Genomic DNA, 23,809 nt, shown 5'->3' on the forward strand with positions numbered 1-23,809 from the left:
AACAAATCATATCAAACCTTTCGTGGGTCAGCTTGTCTTCTTTGTGCAAGGTGTGTTGGTTAGTAGCAAGAGCATCTGTTTATGCAGTATGAGTCTACGCTTACAGATTACACTTACGGATGCACGCGTGTGTTGTTTGCATTTGTGGTGTTTTGTTATCATTCCGCACATCCTTTGTGGAAGTACACATCCGCCACGATATGTCTGCATATAACTGTGTTTCTATGTTTGTGTCTGTTTGGGTGGACTACCCACGTACAGAGACGTCTCCCCAGAATTTGGCCACATCGTAGTCGTTGGTGCGCAGGAACTCGGTGAACCAACTGATGGACCTCTTACTGCCTTTGTCCACTGTCTCGTCTCGCTCAAAGTTCTCATTGTGTTTGTTGACTGAGTAGTTGGTCAGATGCATGTAGAGCTGGCTCTGTGGAGACAAAGGGGAGTTAGAAGTGTGTTAAACATTATCAATGAGAATGTTCATACCTGTCTCTGGCTCACAATTTCTAGCTTTATTTAACAAGCTAGCAGTGCATCAACTACATGGGATTGCTCTTACATAGAAACACAGATCTGAGAGAAATAGGTCTGATTTTAGAGCTTGAATATACCATCATCTAAATGATTAAACAAAAAAGCCCCGGTCCTTTTCTTTAAATTGAAAAATACAGTGTATCTAATAACAATTTGACCAGATGTGGTAGATTGCTGAGTCAAAGGTGTGTGGTGTACTAAAACAAGTAAATGCCTTCTTCAAGCTCTGACAACATTCAAAATCAAATGTCATAGCAACAGCAGATCATATTTGCACCAGATGGCATGTTTTGCTTGTTGTTGCAAAGAAATCGTTCTATTCTTCTTGAATTCCTTTATTTACTGAGCTAATGAAGAAATGTAGCTCTTTTTTACCTGCTTCCTGCTTCCAGTTAGATGCATTTATAGCTGAACGTTGTCCAGGACAACCACAATCTAATACTTGTGGCTAGTAAATAACTGAAGCAAGTGCAATAGTAGATAGAGATATACACTGTATATTGTACTTTAATAGCTGTGGTACCTGTGCCAGTGCTCTTTAGTGTAATTATACCTTTGTCAGTGATGATAATCATCACAGCCAACATCATCCTCAAGGGTGTTAATGCTTTTATCCCCACAGTGCACATACCCACGTTCTCTTAAGTAATATGGGTAGACAAGAATAAAGGGAAAAGCAAAAACATCACAAATGTGTCCCTTGGCAACAACTAAATGACTAAGAAATGTTGCCATAAGAAAAGTAAAGAACAGAACACTGTGCTATATGAAAATTTGCTCTATTCTGAAAATGGTTCTTATACTTGATTATAACGAGCCATTGTGTAACCCTTGTAGTATTCCTCTCTAAACACTATCCCTCACAGTTGAAGACAATACATCCTTGTCCTTAGCCTACAAGATAATAACGCTGTGACCGGAGGCCGTTCCAGCCCATGATGGCTGTCTGGGAGCCACTCTCTGTGGGATTGAACATCCATCTCCCTGGCATGACTCACTCCATCATGTGTCAAAGATTGGGTAAGACAATACACATTTGTGTCACAGGAGGGGTCCAGCATGCCTATCTGAGCGCGTGTTCATATTGTAGATAAGCATCACGCTTGATATGAAGCTCTGCGTGTGTGTGTGTGTGTGTGTGTGTGTGTGTGTGTGTGTGTGTCTGTGTGTGTGTGTGTGTGTGTGTGTGTGTGTGTGTGTGTGTGTGTGTGTGTGTGTGTGTGTGTGTGTGTGTGTGTGTGCATGTCTGTGTGTGTGCGCATCCCATCATAAGCAACAGACTGTGCTTCAGCAGGTGCAGAACCTCAAAGCAAATATGAGTGGCCTGATATTACAGGAGACATCTGGCATGTGGACATTTACGCTCAGCTGTGTGCATACAGTATGCCTTCCCATTCTGTGTGTGTGTGTGTGTGTGTGTGTGTGTGTGTGTGTGTGTGTGTGTGTGTGTGTGTGTGTGTGTGTGTGTGTGAACAATATCAGCCCTACAGTTGTCAGTTGGCATTTGTGCACTGTTGACTGTGTATATGAGTATATGCATTTTGTTTCCCAACGTCTGTCCCCCTGTGTTTGTGTGTCTAATTTGATTTTGTTGAGTTGCACAAGCCCACGGCTCCAATTCATGACAGTGCATGGCAAATACACTGTTCTGTGAATCTACTTCTACTATCTGTCTGTAGTGCATTTCTGACTCGCCTGATCGACTGGCCCCACACTAGGTAAGTGTATGTACTTTCTAATCAAAATCCATGAACAGTTGTGTGTATGTCTACAACTCATCAAACTGGCCTTGTGCACAGATGGCACACAGATAAAGATGCACGTCCTGGTATAAGTTACAAGGTGTGTGTCTACGACCATTTGTGCATTTCCAAGTCTATGTGCAGCTTTGTGAAGCACTTTGTAGCTTTACTTTGAAAAATCCAAAACACATAAATTATCTTTATTATTAGTAGTAGTATTGTCTGTGACTCACCAGATTGGCCTCACTGGGTGCATGGTACTTCTCTGTGCCCATGCGGACCAGTCCGTCATTGTAGAGAAAAATGCGAAGTGGGTCACAGGAAGTGACGAGGATGTAGATGCGCAGGTCAAACTTGTAGCCCTCCATCAGGAAGGGCTTGTCCAGGTACTCCTGAACGATAAAGTGTTCCTGGGCTGGCAGCTTCTCACAGTTACGGATAAGCGAGATCCTGGATAGACAGAAACTTTATTAATCCTCGGGGGGGAAATTGGGGTGTCGTCAGCAGCATAATAAAATATGGCATAGTAAAGACAAAAAAGATAATTAAAAAAAAGATAGATGGCAGTATAGCAGGGACCATGAACATGACTGATGACAATGGCACTGTCTTATATATCTGTTGAAGCAACAAAATAGTATACAGATTATATGGGTTTAACACAATATTTCATTTTAAATCATCATGAAAAGTTGGGGACATATTACTGGGGTGCCACATCTGCCTTGATAATTTCAATCTTTAAATCATAAGATGAACTTTACCCTGCTTTTGTCTTTCAAAGCACTGGATAAAAAGTACTAGTATGAAGAGCAATAGATGCAATCAGAGGGAGAAGATGTGTCCTTGAGCATGGAATGACTCTTACATTTACACTGAAGACATTCAGTCTTTAGGAGTGAAAGGGTCAGAGCCATTGTGCCCTAATGGTATTCATGTGACCTTCCACTGCTACAGAACCTTCAATGAAAACATATGTAAAGGAGTGCGCTCAGCATGCCTCAGGGCTGGCTTGGGCAGGACAAGCTGCCTGAGGGGCATTGCATGTTCCAAAACCTGTGTTACTTATTACCTGGTCATCTAAATAAAACTGTTATAAATGTACAAAAAACAGACTGGTACAACACAAATGCTGGTTTGTCTGAGAAATACTCTGCGAGCATCTGGAAAACATTGTGATTTTCTGAAGCCAAACTCTGCAATGTCTGAATGGCACAGTGCATCAAATGCTGTAGCAGGGTCTTTTAGCTGTGTGTAGGTTAATAGGAGCAGACGTTGCGCTCGGTTTCGACCTCCACTCTAATTCCTTTGCTTTGGTCTCATGTCACTGGCACTCAGGCCTTATAGTACGCAGGCCATTGCTAGCTGGACTCTAGAATGAGTTGTGTTAGTTTGTGTGCATCCATGTGGCTGTGCACGCGAGGGTGAGGGGCAATATTTTCAAAACTTTGTGAATGTGAAAGTGTGTACTGTATGTCTGTCCGTATGTGTGTAGGTGTATGCATGCGTGCAGGGAGGGTGAGGGGTCGTTCCTAAACAATCTCCCACTATGTACAAGCATTGTGACTGACCTATATTACCATCACTCATAGTTAAGGCCGACTTGGCCTAAATTGGTTACATGCACAGCCTGGAAGCTATACACATGCAAGCAGGCACACCACACACACAAACACAATATTTGGCCAAGATGTAAAGATTTTATAGTTCAAAAAGTACAGTTTGAGGTATTCAGATATTGTGGCACCAAGCCACCCGAGTGCAAACATTGTCCTGCTCTGTAATCACAGCCAGAACATACAGTAACCTGGGAACAGTGCGACCTGTTGTTGTTGTAATGTAACCAAAGAATTCACCTGCTCGGTTAACTCTAATGAAGCAAAAACACTGGAGCAGTGTTAATGAGCTTCTAAAGCTTGATTTATGGTTCTGCGTTGAATCTATGCCGTAGGTACGTACGTAGGTATGCGTAGATACGGACCCTATGCCGTACCTTACGCCGTACCTTATGCCGTACCCTACGCCGTACCCTACGCCGTACCCTACATCGTAGCCTGTGTAAACCTAGACTGGGATCAGGTATTGCCTTTCAGGTTATGATCTTAGTTCAGCAGTCGTCTCTTCAGAGGTTTGATAAAACCTTTCCAGCTTGTATATCCGCCTTAGTGTAATGTTGTTGGTACTGTCAGGTTTATCAATCACTCTTCATCACCACTTACTCCCGCCAACTACTGCCCTATTATAGACAAACACTTCATTGGCCTGCTTATCACAGTGCTTGAACAGAAAAGAACAGGTACAAGTTGATGGTAGGCTGACCGACGATGCCTAACAGGCAGACAGCAAGTTGAATGATGAGGACAGGGTTAACGGTGTGAGTTAGTCAAGGAGGAGTAGCTGAGGAGAAGACGACATGATTGATGAGCTGGGGTGTCAGATAATCACGGCCCACTCTCCCCTGCCTATTTAATTTGGCACCGGAGGGGATCTCGCATTTTTTAAGCCCTGCACGCGCTTTTATTTTGTTTCCCTTATAACAAGCTGCGCTTCAGACACAAACAATAACTTAATTTAGTTGGCCGACGGAAAAAAAAAATTACAGGGGGTAGATATAACTTAATTTCCTGCCACGTCACACCATGCAAAAAAAATTGAGAAAAATCTAATCTTGCGAGCCTCCCGCCATTGAGTGGTCGAGCTAAACTTATCATCTTTCATATTCTTAATGTATTGCTATTATTCAGCCTTTGCCTTTTATTCTTTAATAAATAAGGGCTTAGTGCAGCATGGAGTTATAAGTAATGCTCACATTATACCAGAAAGGACAAATTCAAAGAGAATTAGAGGGAGAGATGAAGCATACTGAGCTATTTGTACTTCAATATCCCCACCTATTGGTGCCAGTGATGAATGCACTCCAAAGTATTTCTTCACACATTCACTTCAGGGATCACATTTTCAAAGAATTAGAGTCAAAAAGAATACTAGATACATGTTTTGCAATCTGAGCCGTTTCAACGTATTCTGAAGTGTTCAAGAGAGCTGTGTGCAATGTGCAAAGCAAAAACTAATTATTTTTAAAGGACCCTGTATTTTAGCCAAATCATAATATTCACAGTCTGGCCTGCCTTTTACTTTATGTTTTATTTTATCAAACAGAATTATTTGTAAAACCCATCACACTTGAATTTTTGAACTTGAAAACACTTGGCATTTCCACTTTATTTTAATCTATCCAGGCTTGACCTCTGCGCAGGTCAAATCATAGTAGAATTCTGTTTGGAGTGTCAAATGAGTTGGTTATGGCCCATACATAGAACATTAGAATCAGTTACTGGGTTTATTTTAGAGACAATTTAGGATACTTGTGTTGTTGACCACTTCTGTTGCATCCATCCAGTGGTTTGTGATAGTAAAGGACTGAGCAGAGAAGCCTAAATGTCCCTTTCCCCAGGGAGCTTCCTAATATTCATCACCAGATCTCCCAGTCAGTGGTACCTGGAAACCTTCCAGAAGCCAGAGAGCTTTCATACTAGATGAACAAAACCAACTTCTCAAAGCAAAGGAGCTTAAAAATCAACACCACCCCTACGGTCACCCATGCTTATAATGTTCAGTGTTGTTGACACTTTGTCAGAGGGCAGTTAATTCAACTCTTTGGTAAACTTTGGTTTGTAATGTTTTGTCCACCCCTATTTACACACATTAAGCCGCCTACACATGATCAGCGGTAAACCCGTAAGGTAGGGCGCAGAGCATAGTGCAGACACTTCAGAGGTATACATCATCGCTTCTGGCTATCTCACATACAGCTGTTATCTCATAGATTGAACTTTGAAAGTTCAGCAGCAACAAGGTTAAAGTTTAAATAATATGAACTTTGAGCGCAACACTCGTGGCAATTTTCGAGCGTGGGCAGTGTCAAGGGTAGCACTACCGCTTGGTTGCCACTGACGCTCACCCCATACAAAAACAAAGTGGCACAGCCAGAGCAAAGCAGTCTTACCGCTAATCATCAGGCGACTTTAGGGGGACAGAAGCTTCACCACAAGTGTGTTGATTGCTGAAATTTCACATTTGATTGATTTAGAGTGTACAGGTGTACCTGGTCAATGTAAGCGGCCTTGTCACCATGCCTCTTTACTGATTTTCTAAATGCTTCAAGATTTCAACTGGATACCACAATCAGGATAGTGGTAACATACCATAGAAATGTGTAACATCACAACCTGAGATAGGCTCTCAGCCCATGGGATTGCAAGTATGAAATATGCATTCAGGTACCACAGCCCGCTCATCTTTTGATAAAGAGATGCTACTGTGAGACAGAGTCCCCTGCAGCAGCCATCTTGGTCCATTTTCTAGTCTGACTGGTCTCTGCTGATGGTACCTCATAAAGGAATCCAATAATCACATGCAGAAACCTTCAGGGAAGGAACTACAGTAACTGCCAGGGACTGTGTGTGTGTGTGTGTGTGTGTGTGTGTGTGTGTGTGTGTGTGTGTGTGTGTGTGTGTGTGTGTGTGTGTGTGTGTGTGTGTGTGTGCATGTCCTGATTTATGTAGAGTGTGACCATCGAGGACAATGAGGCCAACAATGACATTCACCACACCCTCTCAGCTCAAATACTCAATCTGGTCCCAGCTCTAGGTAATGTTATTTCCATAGACACCCATGTCAGGGTCACAAACCTCTTATTGCCTCGTTTTGTTGTGTTTGTCCTCTATTTGCTCTGGAGCAAATTTTTTTCTCCTCCACTCACTCACTATCTTGCTTTCTATCCTCTGCTTCTGTCACTCTCTCCTTCTCTTTCGTGCACTGGCTTCCCCTGTCAGTCTTATAGTCAGTGTGTTAAATTGGGGCACTTTCTAGCCTCTGACCTACCCGTGACCCATGGCTCCGTTGGCGGGTTTGACGATAAAGGTCTTCTGCTTGCGTTTCCTGCGGAGCTCCTTGACATAGTTCTGGAACTGAGTGTACTCGGCTGGGAAGATCCAGGTTTTGGGAATGAAGCTGTACTCTTGAGGCTGGCACTTGATCATTCTGGAGAACAAAGAAAGGGTGTGTGCGTGGCAGTAAAGCCACATTTTATACTATTAGAAAAGTCATGTATTTGTACTTTTTAAAATTAAAAGTTACATTTAGCATTTTCCTATCAGTAAATATGAATTTTGTGCTTTTACAGCAGTGTCTTTCACTTATTTGGCTTGTAATGTTGGAGTGCTACAAGTACCCAGTTGTGACATCTTAGAGTGCCAGCTGGCTAAACACTGAGCTTTGAAATGCTCTTGTTATTGAACTGAACTCAACTGAACCAAATTATTCTCATTTGAAAACTTACTTGGACATGTTTCTTGCTAGGCAGTCCTTCCGGCAGATTTCGCCCATGCCAGGGAAATGGTTAATTCTCTGCAGAGGGACAGGAAGACATAATAATGTTGTTAGGGCTATTATGCCACTCAATTCCACCCCCACCCCTTCATAAAAATGAGCACATTAAAGGCAGCAACCTGAAGTGAGCTTACAATGTTCTGACATTTATGCCCAATTACGGACTCAAAACAAAAAGGTGTCGCTGAGACCTTTCTCAACCCTTATTTAGTTTACCATGTTTTTTTTATACTTTAAAAGGTTGGGGAGGGAAGAGGCGAGAAAAAAAAACGATCAATCTCAACTCCGAGGGGCCGAGGTAATTGGTTCTGCATCGCAAGCTCCTGCAGTGACAGTTGAATGAATTGCTTTGAATGCGCCGAAAGGGGGGTGGGGGGGTAAAGGAAAAACTCTGGGTTTTCTGTATTCTTTGACCAAATGAGCCTGAACAGGGGCGTTAATTAGGCTCGTATGAACTGAAACTTGACAGCAAACTCTCACAGTACATCACTAAACGGCGAAAGGAAAGAATTAAAAGAGGGAGAGAGAGAAAGCGGAGGGAAAAAACAAGAACGCAGAGTGAAAAAGGATCCCGTGATTATTATCCAAACGAGACAGACGTAATTAGGGATTCGGAAGAGATTGCACAATTATGCCAATGCCGCGAGACGACGTAGCTTGTGATGGGAAATCAAAACCAATTGTTGAGGGACTTCTACTTTTCTACTGAGAAATTATCTCATGAAACACCATAGCAGTGCGATAGAGCAAGTGAAAACAATTGGCAGCAAATCACCAGTTCTATGTCAAAACATTAGCCACATTGCTACACGTTAAGCTGTTACAGTATTTGTAATATTCAATCTACTTAGCTGAACTCTTGCTGCCCCTGTCCTAACTCTTTTTAGCCTGTGATTTAATCGATCATTAGTGCCCAGTCTAATCAAATAAGCACTCAGGAAGATGGATGGCTAACGTTCGTAGCTGAGGGGGAGCAGTAAGTACAGTCAGCAGGACAGGGAGGTCAAACAGAGGTAAGATCACTTTCAGACTAGTACACAGAACTCAAAGCAACCCTTATTGTTTAGGCCCGTCTTGTCAACATCACCAGGGAGAGCTGAAACCTGCTCTCCACCCCCTGTTGCTCACAACTTGTCAGTCTAACTGTCAATCTTTTCATCTGTCTCTGTTGTTCCCTCTCACTCTGTCCACCCTTCTTTCCTATTTGCTGTCTCCCTCTTACCTCCCAGGGTCTGAGTAAAAGCAGATGGGCATGTTCAGGGTCTTCCTTCCATCTTCACTTTTTTCATTTCTTTCTATTATATTTTATTTCATTCTGACATTTACTATTACTACTTTAAACCTAATCTTCTTTTCCCTGCTCCATCTGTCCCAAAAGTCTCTGTATACCATCCCCTTTCCATCTGCTCTAATCTCTTTTTTCCTTGTATTTTTTTGTACCTACTCTTTTATCTCTACTGGAGAAACAGACAATTTTATTTTAAGGCAGGGTGGTGTGCATACACCTCTTTTTCATGGCAGAAAAACTGAAACTCACGAGGTCAGTTATTTGGTGAAGATTTTATGACTTGCCAAATGAATAGGCTTCAGGTCAGATTTTAATTTTTAAGATTTTAGTGCAAAACATTTAAAGGCTTGGAAGAAGGCCTTGAGTCCCACTGGTTTAGTGGTTTGTAGAGTTTAAAAAACATACCTAGGAATGCTTTGTGCTGTAATAAGTTCAAAGAATCTGCAGAAAATCATTTCATGTTTATCTAACTCTAACTAAAAGAGTTTTTAAAGGAAGGGATTTGGTTTTCTTTGTATGAAAATAATTTAGATAAAATTCTCTAAGCATGGGAGGGTTACAGTTCCTGTCATAGTTTAGTTTCATCCTTTTTATCCATTTCTTCTGGTGCACTGCACTGTTTCATTTCAAAGGCATCTCAAGAATCCTTGGGGAAAATCCTCCCTTACCTTACCAGTGATACACACATTAGAGGCAGGTTATTTTGTTTCTAACATTTGGTTTGCCTTTAAAGTCAGCTGAACACACATGATCTTTTTTCAACTGCTGCTCGAGACTTTTCCCTTGCAAAGTTACACACTGTACATCCACTGGGAGCTGATCAGTATCATGGTCTTTGGCTGCTAGCCACTGAGCAGCTTTATTGGAGCATACTGTAAAAGTTAAAGGTGCTGTAGGTAGGATTGTGAAGATCCAGGACTTAGCCAAAGAATTTGAACATCGACAACTTCTCAGTCCCTCCCCCCCTTTCTGCTAAAGCCCAAACGGTCTTCTAAGCCCCTCCCCCCACAAGGGAGAACGAATGCGTGTGCATGAGCAGTGATTGACACGCAGTTAGACACCCCCCCCCTGGCCCTGATTGGAGGATCTGAACAGGGAGCTGTGGATTTTTGCAAATCGCACTACAGGCTGTAGGTGGTGCCAGAGGAGCTGGATTGTTTTCTAAATTACCTCTTTCATGTAGTTCTACTCAAACATAGGGTCAGTTTCATCAAATATGACAGAAAGTTAGTTTTATAAGTCTTACCTACTGCACCTTTAAGATCCATTTTTTCCTTTTCAGTGCAGCAATTGGATCTGAAGACCTTATTCTTAAGCTCTCTTGTCTAACCTCTAGGCTACGGAGCCTCTGAACAATGGGTGCTGACTTGACATGGTAGCGATGCAGTGTACCTGATAATTCCTGAGCTCAGCGATTTTCTCGTGCTGCACGGCCGAGTCATTCCAGATGAGGTTGGCGGTCTCGTCATCTTCCCGGGTCTTGATGTAGTCCACCTCTTTGATGACTATACGAACTGGGGGAAAAAACTCACATTAGATTGTATTCCATTATTAAAATTAACTACGCAGTTGTTTAAATACATTTTCATGATCACAAAGTAACTTACTATTATAGATGAAAAATGAGAGCAAGATGTGACTTGGACCCACAAATTAAATATTTTTTTTACTTTATAGATCAATATTTCACTCAAACATGTTGCTGGGCTTCGTTTCTGTTTTTGCACATATTAAGAGAAAAATGAGTCCGGGAGACGATATATCAAAAAAGCTCACAGCAATATTTGCCATTCATGGAATGGTTGCAGAGCAGCCAATCGTAATACTTCTCTTCAATAAGATAAATTAATTGTCTGTAATGCATTTAAATCCCAATGGAAACCCCATCGTATGAGAGATAGGTGGCAAGCCCATTTGGACATTAATCTGACAACTATTCATTATTCAGTTAGTAATGAAAAATTCATATGCCCTAACGAAACAAGGTATTAATTAATTTCTTGAAAGCCTTCACAAACCTGGAGAAGTCTTGCCTAATGTTGCATGATGGCACATGAATGGGAAAAAGGTGTTTCTGATGTAACTTCATCCATCTGTTAACGTTGGTAGAGGCTAACAGTGTTTAGCTAACTGGAACAGGGAGGGTTTACATCACAGCAGACCTATGCTTACAGTTACCAGTAGGGCCTTTGAGTACAAAACTATAATCAATCCTTTCTTACACATCTCACGAAACAGGCATCCTAAGGGCCAGAGTGTACAATCCCTTCTCAGTGGGTGTAAAGCAAATTTCCAACACCATATTCCCTGACCTTTAACCTTTACCTGTAATACTATCAATTCTAAAACAAAAAAGACAGGTAACAGCAAAAATGAGCCATCCATCTGGCCCTTAGTGTTAATTTTCCTTCAAAATAGCCCTGCACTACTCTCAGAATGGCCACTGTGAGGGTCTCGTCACAGCAAGCAAACTGACTCACAGCTAGAATCTCATCTACCTACAGGATCCGGGCAGCCCCCAACTTCTACTTGCTGCTGCTGACTCCTTAGTTTCATAGGTTGTAGTTCACCCCTGAGAGCTGTGCTGCCACACTGGCATATACTGACCATGTGAGGAGTGCTTACTATGCTTCTGTTTGCCCTTCTCAAAAAAAAACGTACTGCCAAGTTAAATTACCTCAATAAAGATTTATGTATGTATGTAAGGCTGAGCTGTCTCTGTGTGAACTGTTGCTGCAACTCTATTAGGTTTAATTTAAGACATTAAATAACAACGGCCTCCTTCAAACATTCCCACCACAGCAAATTAGATTTTATTGTTGGGAGTAAAATCTGCAGTGTATTGTTTTATTGTTAAGACATTCAAAAACATGGTGATTTCATTTTGCTGTATTGAGGGACTGACTGAGCCATACTGAGGGCTGTTTCCAAAGTTAATATACAGTTCACTGTGTCACAGTACATTAATCCTGTCTGCAGGACCACCCAAATGTTGGTTTTGCTCCCTCGTGAAATTTAAATGAGGAAAATATAAATATAAATTCAGATGCTTGAAACCTGAGGCTCTGTAGTAAAGGCTTAGTATACACAATGTAGCTAGATCTGACATAAAATGTCTTGACATGTACTGTGTGTTCATCAATATTAATAGCATATTCAACATGTCTATGTAAGTAATAACCTGAAAAAAGAATAACTAAAGTAACTAATCCTACAACTGCAGCTACAACCACAAACACAACTGCTAAGGCATTTCAGGCAACTCGTTTTGTTTTCTGACAGAAAACATCAACACTAGGATAATGTACATCAATGAAAGGGTTTCATCACCCATTTCAAAGAAAGCCTCTTTTAATCCTACACTAGCTCCATCATTAAAGGTCCTATGACATGCTGCTTTTTGGATGCTTTTATATAGGCCTTAGTGGTCCCCTAATACTGTATCTGAAGTCTCTTTCCCGAAATTCAGCCTTGGTGCAGAATTACAGCCACTAGAGCCAGTCCCACAATGAGCTTTACTTAGGATGTGCCATTTCTGTGTCTGTAGCTTTAAACGCTATTGAGGAGGAGAGGGGGGGGGGGCAAGGTGGAGGGTGGGGGTGTGTCCTTGACCTGCCATGCTTCTCTTGTTTTCAAGCCATGATGTCTCTCTCTTTCTCATGGGTGGGCCAAATTCTCTGGGCGGGCAAAGCAGAGAAAGAGGAGGTAACCTTCCCATCATAAGGAGGAGATTCCAGATCGGCCCATCTGAGCTTTCATTTTCTCAAAGGCAGAGCAGGATACCTAGAGCTTGGTTTACATCTATCGCCATTTCTAGCCACTTGGGGACCGTAGGCAGGCTGGGGGAACTCACATTAATGTTAAAAAACCTCAAAGTGAAATTGTCATGCCATGGGACCTTTAAGACGAACTCTGTGATCAAAATATATCTTTGTAGACATTTCTGTAGTGTATATGTCTGTTTTGCCTCCTTTTTTAAACCTGTTTTTATTCTTAAATCTTCATTGAACATTTTGATGTATTGTATTGTTTGTTGTGGTTACTGTGATTTCAAAAGCGTTAATATCATTTGAAATAGGTTACCATACCAATCTCATATTTGGTGGCAGTGACATTGGCGGTGATAGTGCCTTTCTTCTTTTTGGTGCGCACTTTTCTCTTCCCACTGCTCCGGTACGAGCCCACAGATGGCCCATTCACGGGGGACGCTCCTTGATCCTCTGGAGGAAGAGACAGCATACTGTACAACAACACTAGATATAGTCACAGCTTGTGCTCCAGACTGGAAGGGGAGCAGGAGTTGCTGGAGTTTTGTAATATATTTTTACTCACATCTGCAGGGAATTTAGTGGGGCCTGTTTATGGGGCTAGGGGGTAACTGAATTAGGCATCTAGTTTGCTATAGCTGCATGCATCATGATCCGTCATAATGTGTAGTGTGTGTGTGTGTGTGTGTGTGTGTGTGTGTGTGTGTGTGTGTGTGTGTGTGTGCGTGTGCGTGTGAGTGTGTGTGTGTGTGTGTGTGTGTGTGTATGTGTGTATGTATGTGTGTGTGTGTGCTTCAGAATAGTACGGATTATGGCAGGCAGGTACCTGTAAAGAATATGCAAGCCAACTAACCATCTAACAGAATACCCCTGTCAGTCCTGAGAGAGTTGGACCCCTCTTACTCACCTCCTTCATTAGGAGGGGAGGGCATCTCAGGGGCTGGAGAAGTGAAGGGGCAAGCCAAGCTTTCTGCCAGGCTTGGCGGGAGGGCGGGCCTCACAGGGTACTCACAGCACCCTCCAAGGGCTCTCTCACACTCGCAGTAGTTAGTCTTCCCTGCCTTGGGCTGTATGGACGATGTGGTTCAGGATGGCCCAATGGATCATCTGAGCATCTACCTGGCGCCTTTCAGCAACATAAACAGCAGCAGCAGAGTCTGAGTGGGCAGGGGAGTTAGAAGGGGGGCACAGTGGTGGGGAAGAGTGGGAGGGGGAGGGCCTCTCAAGGGTCTACACAGCCCCAGCTTATTTACAGCCACAAGAGGAGAGAGGGAGGTAGGGGTGGATAGAGGGATGGATAGGAATGCCTGTAGAAGAGAACAAAAAATGTATTTTACTGCAGACGAACCGTAGTTGTAGGCTGACTGCTCAGAGGGTGACTACAGTGCACACTGTGGATCTGTGTGTATGTTCTCATTGGACTGGAGTACATTGGAGATGCTTTTGATGTAACGCAGTAGCAACAGCAGCACACAGGGCTATCACAGGCTACATCAGTCAATCTGACACCGAGCGTAACAGTTCAGTGAGAGCTCTGTACAGCTCTGACACTGCAGTACTACTAATGAAATAATCTAAAGCTGTGTGACGTCCGCTGGACTAATTGATATTCCGTGGAACCATTGTGAAATACAGTATTAATGTGATTGTCAGGTAAAGGGTTTGCAGAATCTCATTGTGTCTGATGCTTGTGCCAGCTGGGTTTCACTGTACGGCTGAGAGGTCACGTCATTCAAACAGATGGCATCTTTTTCAGGCTATGAAGTGGTGTGGGAAATTAACACCAGTTATCAGCCAAATTCTGTTATTGTTTGGCTGTGGTCTGAGAGTGTGTCTTCAAACCACTTTAGGGGGTAATCAACAGCATAGTGACTCAGTGGTTAGTGCTGTTGCCTCACCACAAGAGAGGACTATGTTTGAGTCTTAGTCTTCTTTGTGTGGGGTTTACATGTTCTCCTTATGTCACTGTGGGTTCTCATGTCCAAGTGCTTTAGATTCCTCACATTTTCAAAGACAAAGCAGCATTCAGGAGGACTGCAGACTCCAAACTGCCTGTAGGGTATGCATCTGTGTAACTCCGTCCAGTGATGGACTGGCAAGCCATAAATTTACAGCATGCTTGGACAAATCCAGCTGCTCATGATCCTCGCAAGTCAAAGATACAGTGCATGTAGCGGCTCAATTTTGAGTCGACAGTGATCCAATTCTAATGAATTGAGGGGTCGGCAAGGAGCTGCAAGATAAAGTCTTGAGATGATTAACAACTCTGCATCAAATGCATACAAGGCAGTTTCCTACTCAGCATCTGCCTATGGTTGAAAAGAAAATCACAGGTTCTAATCAAGATGTTATAATTTTGCATAGGTGAAATAGCCGCTATCAAAAATGTGACTAAAAAGATGTAGGGTATCAGTCCATGAAGCATAGTAACACTACATAAACTATAAATCATAGGTAATATACACCAGTTATGCCACATCTACAGTACACTGGCTTTTGGTGCCTCTTCTGCATTTCATACAGAGATCAACGGCAACCTCTAGTGGTGGAAATATACTGAAAAGCCCATTTCCTATCTACCAATGTTTACCGTCCATACACACACAGATACACCTGTAGGTAATACATGTACACATATGCACAACAGAAGATATGCACTTGCGCTGACTTGAAAAGTAACCCTATCGATTCAGCATCCTCTGGACAAATTAGAACGGGAGAAACAATCCAATCACATTACTCGATAATTCAGCGGTCTTCACTGTCAGCCTCTTGGTCTGCCTGTGGTAAGCGCAAGACATTGATTCTGGAGAGGAGAGAGACTGGAATGAGATCAGCACAGAGGAGGAGAGCAACAACAAAGAGTCAGGGTGATAAAGTAAGGCAAGCTGTGCTTGTGCTTTTGACAACCTGCCCCCACCTCCCAGGGGTGTACTGGCTCTCTGTACAGAAGGCAGGGAACACTGTCTCTATAGGAGCACTGGACCTTGGTGTCATGTAATCCCTCAGGAACAAGGGGGGGTGGGGGTCTGACAGGCACACAGTATGCAACTAAACACCAGCAAATAAACACATACCACTAGAACACACAGGCATATTCTTTTTTGGGGCATTTAGGCCTTTAATTGCACAGAACAGATGAAGACATGAGAGGGGAGAGAGAGGGGGAATGACATGCAGCAAAGGGCCACAGGTCGGAGCCGAACCCGCGGCCGCTGCGTCGAGGAGTAAACCTCCTATACCAACCGAGCTAACCCAGCCACCACACAGGCATATTCTTAATGCAAAGTAATCTTTGAAATCTATAATCTGAAAAATTACGCACAATCCCTAGACAGTTTCTCTGATGTTAATCCTAATTATTCCGCATATTATTGCATGATAATAAATCTTCATAATTGTAACAATGTTATCAACATCGAATATCAAATACAGTAGACATCCTAAATTGAACATACATTTTAATATTTCTGTAATATTATGAATTAATAATGGTGTTAACCTCATTGTTTCAGATCTTAATATAATAATAATAATTCATAGTGCTAATTTTTTGCATTAAGCTTGGACTTATAACATTTAAGTAAAGCTACCATACAAAAACTGAAAGAGGAGCACATTTGCAAATAGAAATTAAGTTTTCAAATATCTTCTCTGATAATGTGATTACATTTCTTTCCTTGAGCCTTTTAGAGTAAAATGTTAACATTAGTTCTATCTAGGCTTGTTTGCCTGACTACCATATAAGGTCACAGTTGAGGTTGATGTGACATCACGTTTGAATTGAGCTCAGTGACCGTAGTCACATCCCATATATATAGGCTATACATATATTAATGTTTTATCTCTATCATCTATTTATCTCACTCCATTCTCTCATATCCCATATCTCATTCCTTTACATTTGTGAAATAATGTTGGATAAACTTTATTTTATTTTATCCTCATATTCATATGTTTATAGTGCTATATTCTATTTCATCCCGTCTTATCTTACCTCTTACTGTCATTTTATCTTATTTTGTAATTGTATCATATTATTGTCATTTTATCTTATTTTGTCTTTTATATGAGTAGGGGTCTTATTGCGGCGACTAGTGCTTTTATTGCTGAGCTGATCCATTCTCTCGTCAAATACATTTCCACTGACCCTGTGTTAACCTACATATGACAAATACAACTTGAAATTATGATTATATTATATTATAGTATACTGTATTATGTTAAAACATCTGTGAGCTGCTGGTATCTTTTTTCCTTGTTTTTGAAGTTTCTATAAAGTTCTGGTTATTTTTCGTAAGATTGTGGGGAATACAAGACAACATCCACAAAATGTGTTCGGACTTGGAAAGAATTACTTGCCAAACATTTTACTGCTGCTAGCATCATCACAATTAATCCTTCAGTGAAGCATTAAATCTTCACTAAACCCCTTCCACTGAGTATCTACTGTTAATCCTCTGATGCAATGACACTTTTTCTCCAACAGAGTGAGCCAAAGGGCCACCACAGCAGAGCAGAGCTGAACAGGCAGGACTCCTATGCATGATGATCTCATGCAATTCCCCTTTGCTACACACAACACAGAAAGGCTTTATTGTAGAGAGTCAGCTCTTCATGCTGCTCATCTGCATCACTCTGTCTCACGGGCCCTAAATGCATGACAAAAGCATGTCTGTCTTTCAGGGCATTGTTATGCAGAATTTGTGTGTGTGTGTGTGTGTGTGTGTGTGTGTGTGTGTGTGTGTGTGTGTGTGTGTGTGTGTGTGTGTGTGTGTGTGTGTGTGTGTGTGTGTATTTGTCTGCAGCATTTAGGCTCATCACAAACATTTACTGAAACAATATCAGGAAGTAAAGTAATTCTAGTTCAAAACTACCAATAGGGCGCCTGGGTAGCTCACGTGGTAGAACGTGCGCCCATATACAGAGGCTTAGTCCTTGACACAGCGGTCACGGGTTCAATTCTGACCTGCGGCCCTTTGCTGCATGTCGTTTCCCCTCTCTCTCCCCTTTCATGTCTAAAAGCTGTCCTATCTAATAAAGGCTTAAATCCCTGTAAAAAAAATCTTTAAAAACTCTGATATTATCCCCCTATCATAAGGCAATAGCACTTCAAAAAAATATGGTACTCCTTTTTGTATCAAAAGCAAATTCAAAAGGACAGCACAAATAGCTTCACAAAAAGTGTGCCAAAGGAAAAGCTGAACTAAAGCGGTAGACTCTTTATTCATGACAAGCAATGTCACACCTATTACACAAGTCCTTTGAACAACCAGTGGTATTTCCCTGGAGGGTTTGTTTTATGATCTCCTTGCCTTACATGAAGCTGCAGCTTGTAAGCAGTCGTCAAATACAAAATCAATAGAGATGCTTGGGGAAGCACTACTTAGCCTTATGTCAGCAGAATTTGCAGACAGAAGTTCTTTCTCTACATGCAGTACGCCCCGGTCTTGCCATTACAGCAGTGCAGGGACCTTAGGGTATGTAGAACCATTCAGAAGGGCTAAGAATGGAGACATTACACATCCTTGACTGAAAAGCAAATGAAAACAAAATCATTTTCAAGTACAAAATGATCCTGTTGTCATTTACAGTAAATAGTATAAATTATTTGTAAGTTCTAAAAAATACAGTATGCTTGCAAGATCCCTTTCGTAAAAACTATTTCTATCATTATCCATTTGGTCGCTACCACCACATTGTTCTCCCATGAAAAATGATAGCTGAGTTTGCGGACTACTCTCACAGGAAAGTAGTTGGTTTAGAATTGCCAGTGGATCTAAAATTAGCTTGAACCAGTGACCCAACTCTGGCTTCGTGCCTTCTTCCAGATATGAGTAGGAACAAGTGTGGGAGCCGTCAGCCCACGGGGTACTGAAATACACCAACAAACAGCTGAATGCTAAGCCTAACTTCACCAGAGAGAATCTACAGTGATGCAAGCAAAATGGTTAAATGTAAAATTCAGACAGTGACTTCGAAAATGCTATTAAACCTTTATAAACTACAATCTTGCCTGACCTTATTTTATGTAAGACAACAATGTGCACATAGCCTGTTTGTTCAAAAGCACTGCAGCATTGTAAAAAAGTATGTATGTATACATGTATGCAGGTGTATCATCACCACATATGAATACAGGTTTAACTGTTACATTGTACACTGTAAACATTGCTCTAAAGACCTAATTCTGTCTGATTATTGCCAGATAAGATGTCAGTCTACGGTTCGAAAAAAGGCTGCTTACACAAACAATACGTGAACTGCATATGGCATGTAATTTACAGTAAAAATGTAAACCTGTATCAGATAGCAACCATGCCTAATTGCTTGGATATTGTAGGTACAATTCTGCAATGAATATCCTGTATTAATCCAAAAACTTCAGGATGCCAACTGTACCCTGCACGAAAATAAAAGATTATACATATCATATCCTTCTTATGAGCCTTATCTCTGGAATGAGTCCAGAAGGCAGGATATCCATCCAGAACTCATATGTTATGCTGTTATTATTATGTAATCCATCTGCTTTTTTAGGAATGGTCATTCCAGGGTGATCTTTCAGCATGTGGTCTCTAAGTAGCACACTGAACTATATATAAACAAACAAGAATACATAAAATGGCTCTTTAACAATACATCCCTCCTGTATTTAGCCAGGCTCTGAGCATCTTCAGCTAAACGTCAGTAATAGTCTTGCATGCCAGGACAGATTTCTTTAGGGTACATGCAAAGCTAGCCTGAGCTAAGAAGCTATGCTACTAAGAGCAGCGAGGGGACCTATGCTTGTCACAGCATAGCAGTCAATATGGTATCTTCCAGATCACTGAAAGGATAACGTTAGTAGGCCATCCCCTTTAACAGATCTTGACTGTATTTCAGGATTAGCGCAAGATGGATTTCTTAAACCTCGCATACAATAAATTGGATAATAGGTTATTTCAGGAAAATGGCGACGCTCACAAATGAAATGTCACAAAGCCTAAGCAGGTGTTGTATTGCTATAAATAAGTTGCTAGCAAGCGGTAGCTAACGTTAGTTGGCTAGCCACTTGTATAGGTCAGGTGGAAGGATCATACAAGGAAACAATCTGGCAATGTCGCTATCCAGTTAACTTGCTACCATCAAATGTGGCGTTACAGCAGCGTTAATGTTTAACTGCCCTGTGAATGAGGGCCTTTTCATTTAATGTGGCTTCAAAATGAAATACCAAATTCCTGAATGAGATGCCGTCTAACAATTCAAAGGAAACATAGCTAATGACCCTGGGTTACTCCACAGTTAGCTTAGCCGCACTAACGTTACCTTGGAAGGGATGGAGAGGCGAAAGCGCACTAGCACGTTAACGTTACCTTATTTATTCCAGGCACTGTCAGTGCAGCTCTTTTGCTGGTCTCATCCGACCGACAAAGCTGCCGTTAAGTGAGACACTGGGGTCTCTTTAAAGAAACAGTCCAGACCCGAGATTATTTTTAAGAATATAACAGTGTTTATGTTGTGTAACTGCGTTACTACTGAGAACTGACGCTGTTTGACAGACACAAAAAAATCTGTATCTTGTAGTCCTCCTCTTGTATGCAATGAGTGCTGGAGCGAGTCCATGGGCTGAACCATTCGCTCTGTGAGAGGGGGGGACCTGAATGAAGTGCTGAAGTTTACATTCTGGTACCAACGTGACGTTTGGTGTACTGTAGGGCGTACATGTTCAGTCGGCACATTATTTTTTTTAACTCTTAACTAGTTGTGACTGACAATAAAAGTCGTACCAAAGTTGCGAGGTATGTTTCGTACACGTTTTAGGTCATTATTTAATTAAGTTTCGGTGCAGCTCTTCCTCCACAACTCGCTGATACAAACACAGGAAGCTACCTAGCAACTGTGTCGCTGACCATGGTGCTAAAAATCAAGCCTGACGATTTTCGGTGGGTCCCACTCGAGGTCCTTAACGTGCCATATATTTATATATATACACACTACCGGTCAAAAGTTTGGGAAATTTCCATTCCACTCCATTATAGACAGAATACCAGCTGAGATCAGTTGCATTGTTTTTTTAACCAGGGCAGCAGTTTTCAGATTACATTATGTGCTTATATAATTGCAAAAGGGTTCGCCAATGTTTTCTCAGTTAGCCTTTTAAAATGATATCAGATTAGTAAACAGAATGTGCCTTTGGAACATTGGATGAATGGTTGCTGATAATGGGCAATGTAGATATTGTATTAAAGATCAGCAACTTCTTTCTACAACAGTCGAGAACCCTTTTGCAATTATGTAAGCACGCAATGTAATATGAAAACTGCTGCCTGATTAAAAAAACAATGCAACTGATCTCTGCTGGTATTCTGTCTGTAATGGAGTGGAATGTAAATTTCTAAGTGACCCCAAACTTTTGACCAGTAGTATATATATATATAAAATAATGTGGAAATATTCATCAAACGGTGTCAAAGACTTTTGCTTTCCTACTCATATTAAGTGAATTAACGTTACGTTACCTATATTTTCCAAATATCCTTTTTTGACGTGACTTGCAAATAATTCTGTTGTTTACATTCAGTCAACTGAGAAGTAAGGTTTTAAACCAGTTCAGAGCATTAGTTTAAATTTTTCTTTACTTAACTTTTACTTTTAATTTCTTTCAACTTTGTGATTGGTTCTTTGCAGGAGCATAGCACAAAATCGACCCTGTAGGCCTACATAGGTATTCTCTATGGCCCCTCACGCACCTACAGCTATTCACTCTAGTACCTTTGTGGACCTCCTCACATGAGGGCCCTATATAGGCTACTGAGGCCCATTTTTCCCCAGTCGCACACCCATATTCTTTGACTATGTTTTGCAATCAAAGGCATTCCATTAGATTACAGTACTTTCGCTTGTTTGAATAGATTGTTTAGATGTGTTTATTTTTCAGACTTATTCAACCATTTCATTTTATAGCCTAATGCTTTATTTCAACATCTCAAAGACAATGAAGTCCTAAAGTTGGCTAACAGGCACTTCTGAACAACTGGCTTTTGAAACAAAGTGTTAACCACACAATGTCCCTCAGGTGTATGTCTTTGTTAAAATTGTGGTATTCTGATGTAACACTCCTGATCCTTGCAAGGTAATTCTGTTGTTCTGTCCTTCCTTGGAAGTCAGAACTCACATCAACTACAAAAGATCACCCCAGGGAGATCAGAACAGGCGTGCAATTTCTAAGGAATGTTTGCTACATGACCTGAAACTGAGACGGTGGGTAAAACTAGTTACACAATATATAGGCCTAGCACTTTCCCCTACAAAAAATTGTATGGTTTCACATGAAAGCAAAAACATTAGAAGAACGAAGGAGTGCAAAATGCTACAAGTAGTGGGCCCATACTGTAGCCTGCCTCACCTCTTATGGATGTGCTGGAACAATTTGTCAACTAAATTAGGCCTACTTGATTTAAAAACAAACAAAAAAACAATTACATTGGGATTTGGGGGCCAACAATCATGCAATAGCCTATACAAATTTTAAGACATTTGAATTCTGACTTAACTAACTTGTGAAATTATTTATTTTTTACATTTTATAGTACATGTAGTCACGCATTGTGAGCCACAATAACCTGCAGCCTTGCAGATGCAACTTAAATCCCAATTAATGCTCAAAAGATAAGAAGTAGAGCTTTTGTTTTTCATTTGTATTATAAATACATAACTGGGAGTTATATTCAGTTAACCTTTGTTCACAAGATGAGATCAGATCACATTTAGTCATTTAACCAACATATAGGCTACGTCAACTAAAACTTATATTATTGAAAAGTTCCAGTGACTGCTAATGTCTCTCATCACAAGAATTCACCTAACAGAGTTTTTATGTCCTCAAATCCAACCGCAGAACTACGTGTGGTCAAAAGTCTGCATGTTTTCTTCCAAAAACAGTTGACTTTGAAGGATAACATCACTTTTTATGTCTGTAAAGTTGTGTATAACTGTTCTGTCAAAAATGCTGCATTCAAAATTCATAGGAAATACAGCTACCTTAATTCACTCTTGCAAAATTAATACATTTCATCACTTCATTTTGTGATCCGAATTATTAACTGTTAGAATTGGCTGGATATTTCCATTATGGCAGATTCTGCGGTTTTTATTGTTATATTAATACTCATGAACAAAGTCCATAACTTTAATAGTGGTGGTGTCTCGACGCTGAACAAGTTAAAAGATATCGCTTTTGCTGCGTTCACCATCTCACTCATGACATGTCTGAAAACATTTATAACGAATTAACATAATGGATGACCAAACAGCATGAGAAATATTGTGAAAATAGGGACTCCCTCGCATTTTGTGCCTCTACGTGTAATAGTAACAGCCTAGTAATGCTACAAGATATGCACCTTTTACACCTATAGGCTACCTATAGTCTAAATGTCTCAGATCTCAATAAAATGTGTTGCTAAACATTTTCTAATGGTATGAACCATTTTCTTTGTCTCATCACTAAGCATCATATTTGACTGAACAGCATGTGGATAGAAAAAAACCTAGATTAATGTATCCTAAGTGTAGCATACCTTTTAGAAATATTTCCTTGTCAACAAACCCATAGGTGTTGCCTTATGGAGATTAAGGACCTTTGGCTCACCATGGCAACAACAACAACAACAACAACAATAATAATAATAATAATAATAATAATAATAGCCTAATAATAATAATAATTGTGAGGGACAGATTTTAGGCACAGAGTGATCATTGGTCATCGGTCAAAGTGATGATGTCTATGTCTAAGTAAATAATTGCTAAATATGACTCGCATGTATATAACAAACTACTTTTACATAATAAAATCAAATAAATGTGATCTATGAGAAACTATTTCATTTCATTTTCAGTTATATAGCCTTTTAAAAGCAAACCAAAGTGCTTCACAAAGACGAAAACATACAATATATATACAAGCATAAAACACACACATATATGTGTGTGTGTTTTATGCTTGTAGTATACTGTACATAGATATAGTAGAAATACAACACGATTCATGTAGAAACAAGTTGACACAAATTGAAACCCTTGAAGTCAAATAAACAGAAAAAAAT

General features: G+C 40.8%; 1 protein-coding gene across 7 annotated transcripts in view; it reads right to left on the reverse strand.

Moving 5' to 3' along the window:
• Positions 1-20,338, reverse strand: part of ttll7 (tubulin tyrosine ligase-like family, member 7) — a 69,183-nt gene extending 48,845 nt beyond the window's left edge. For 6 of the 7 annotated variants that reach the window (XM_031307247.2, XM_031307250.2, XM_031307249.2 and 3 more), the window contains exons 1-8: positions 20,075-20,338; positions 13,627-14,026; positions 13,041-13,172; positions 10,345-10,466; positions 7,615-7,682; positions 7,158-7,316; positions 2,507-2,723; positions 260-424 (exon numbers count right to left, since the gene is read on the reverse strand). In XM_031307247.2, coding sequence (XP_031163107.1) covers positions 260-424; positions 2,507-2,723; positions 7,158-7,316; positions 7,615-7,682; positions 10,345-10,466; positions 13,041-13,172; positions 13,627-13,651 — 888 coding nt within the window. In that variant the 5' untranslated portion in view covers positions 13,652-14,026; positions 20,075-20,338. The other variant, XM_036007270.1, reaches the window with a different exon arrangement.
• Positions 20,339-23,809: the final 3,471 nt, after the last annotated feature.

The sequence above is a fragment of the Sander lucioperca genome, chromosome 11 (assembly GCF_008315115.2).
Source record: "Sander lucioperca isolate FBNREF2018 chromosome 11, SLUC_FBN_1.2, whole genome shotgun sequence".
NCBI classification, from domain to species: domain Eukaryota; kingdom Metazoa; phylum Chordata; class Actinopteri; order Perciformes; family Percidae; genus Sander; species Sander lucioperca.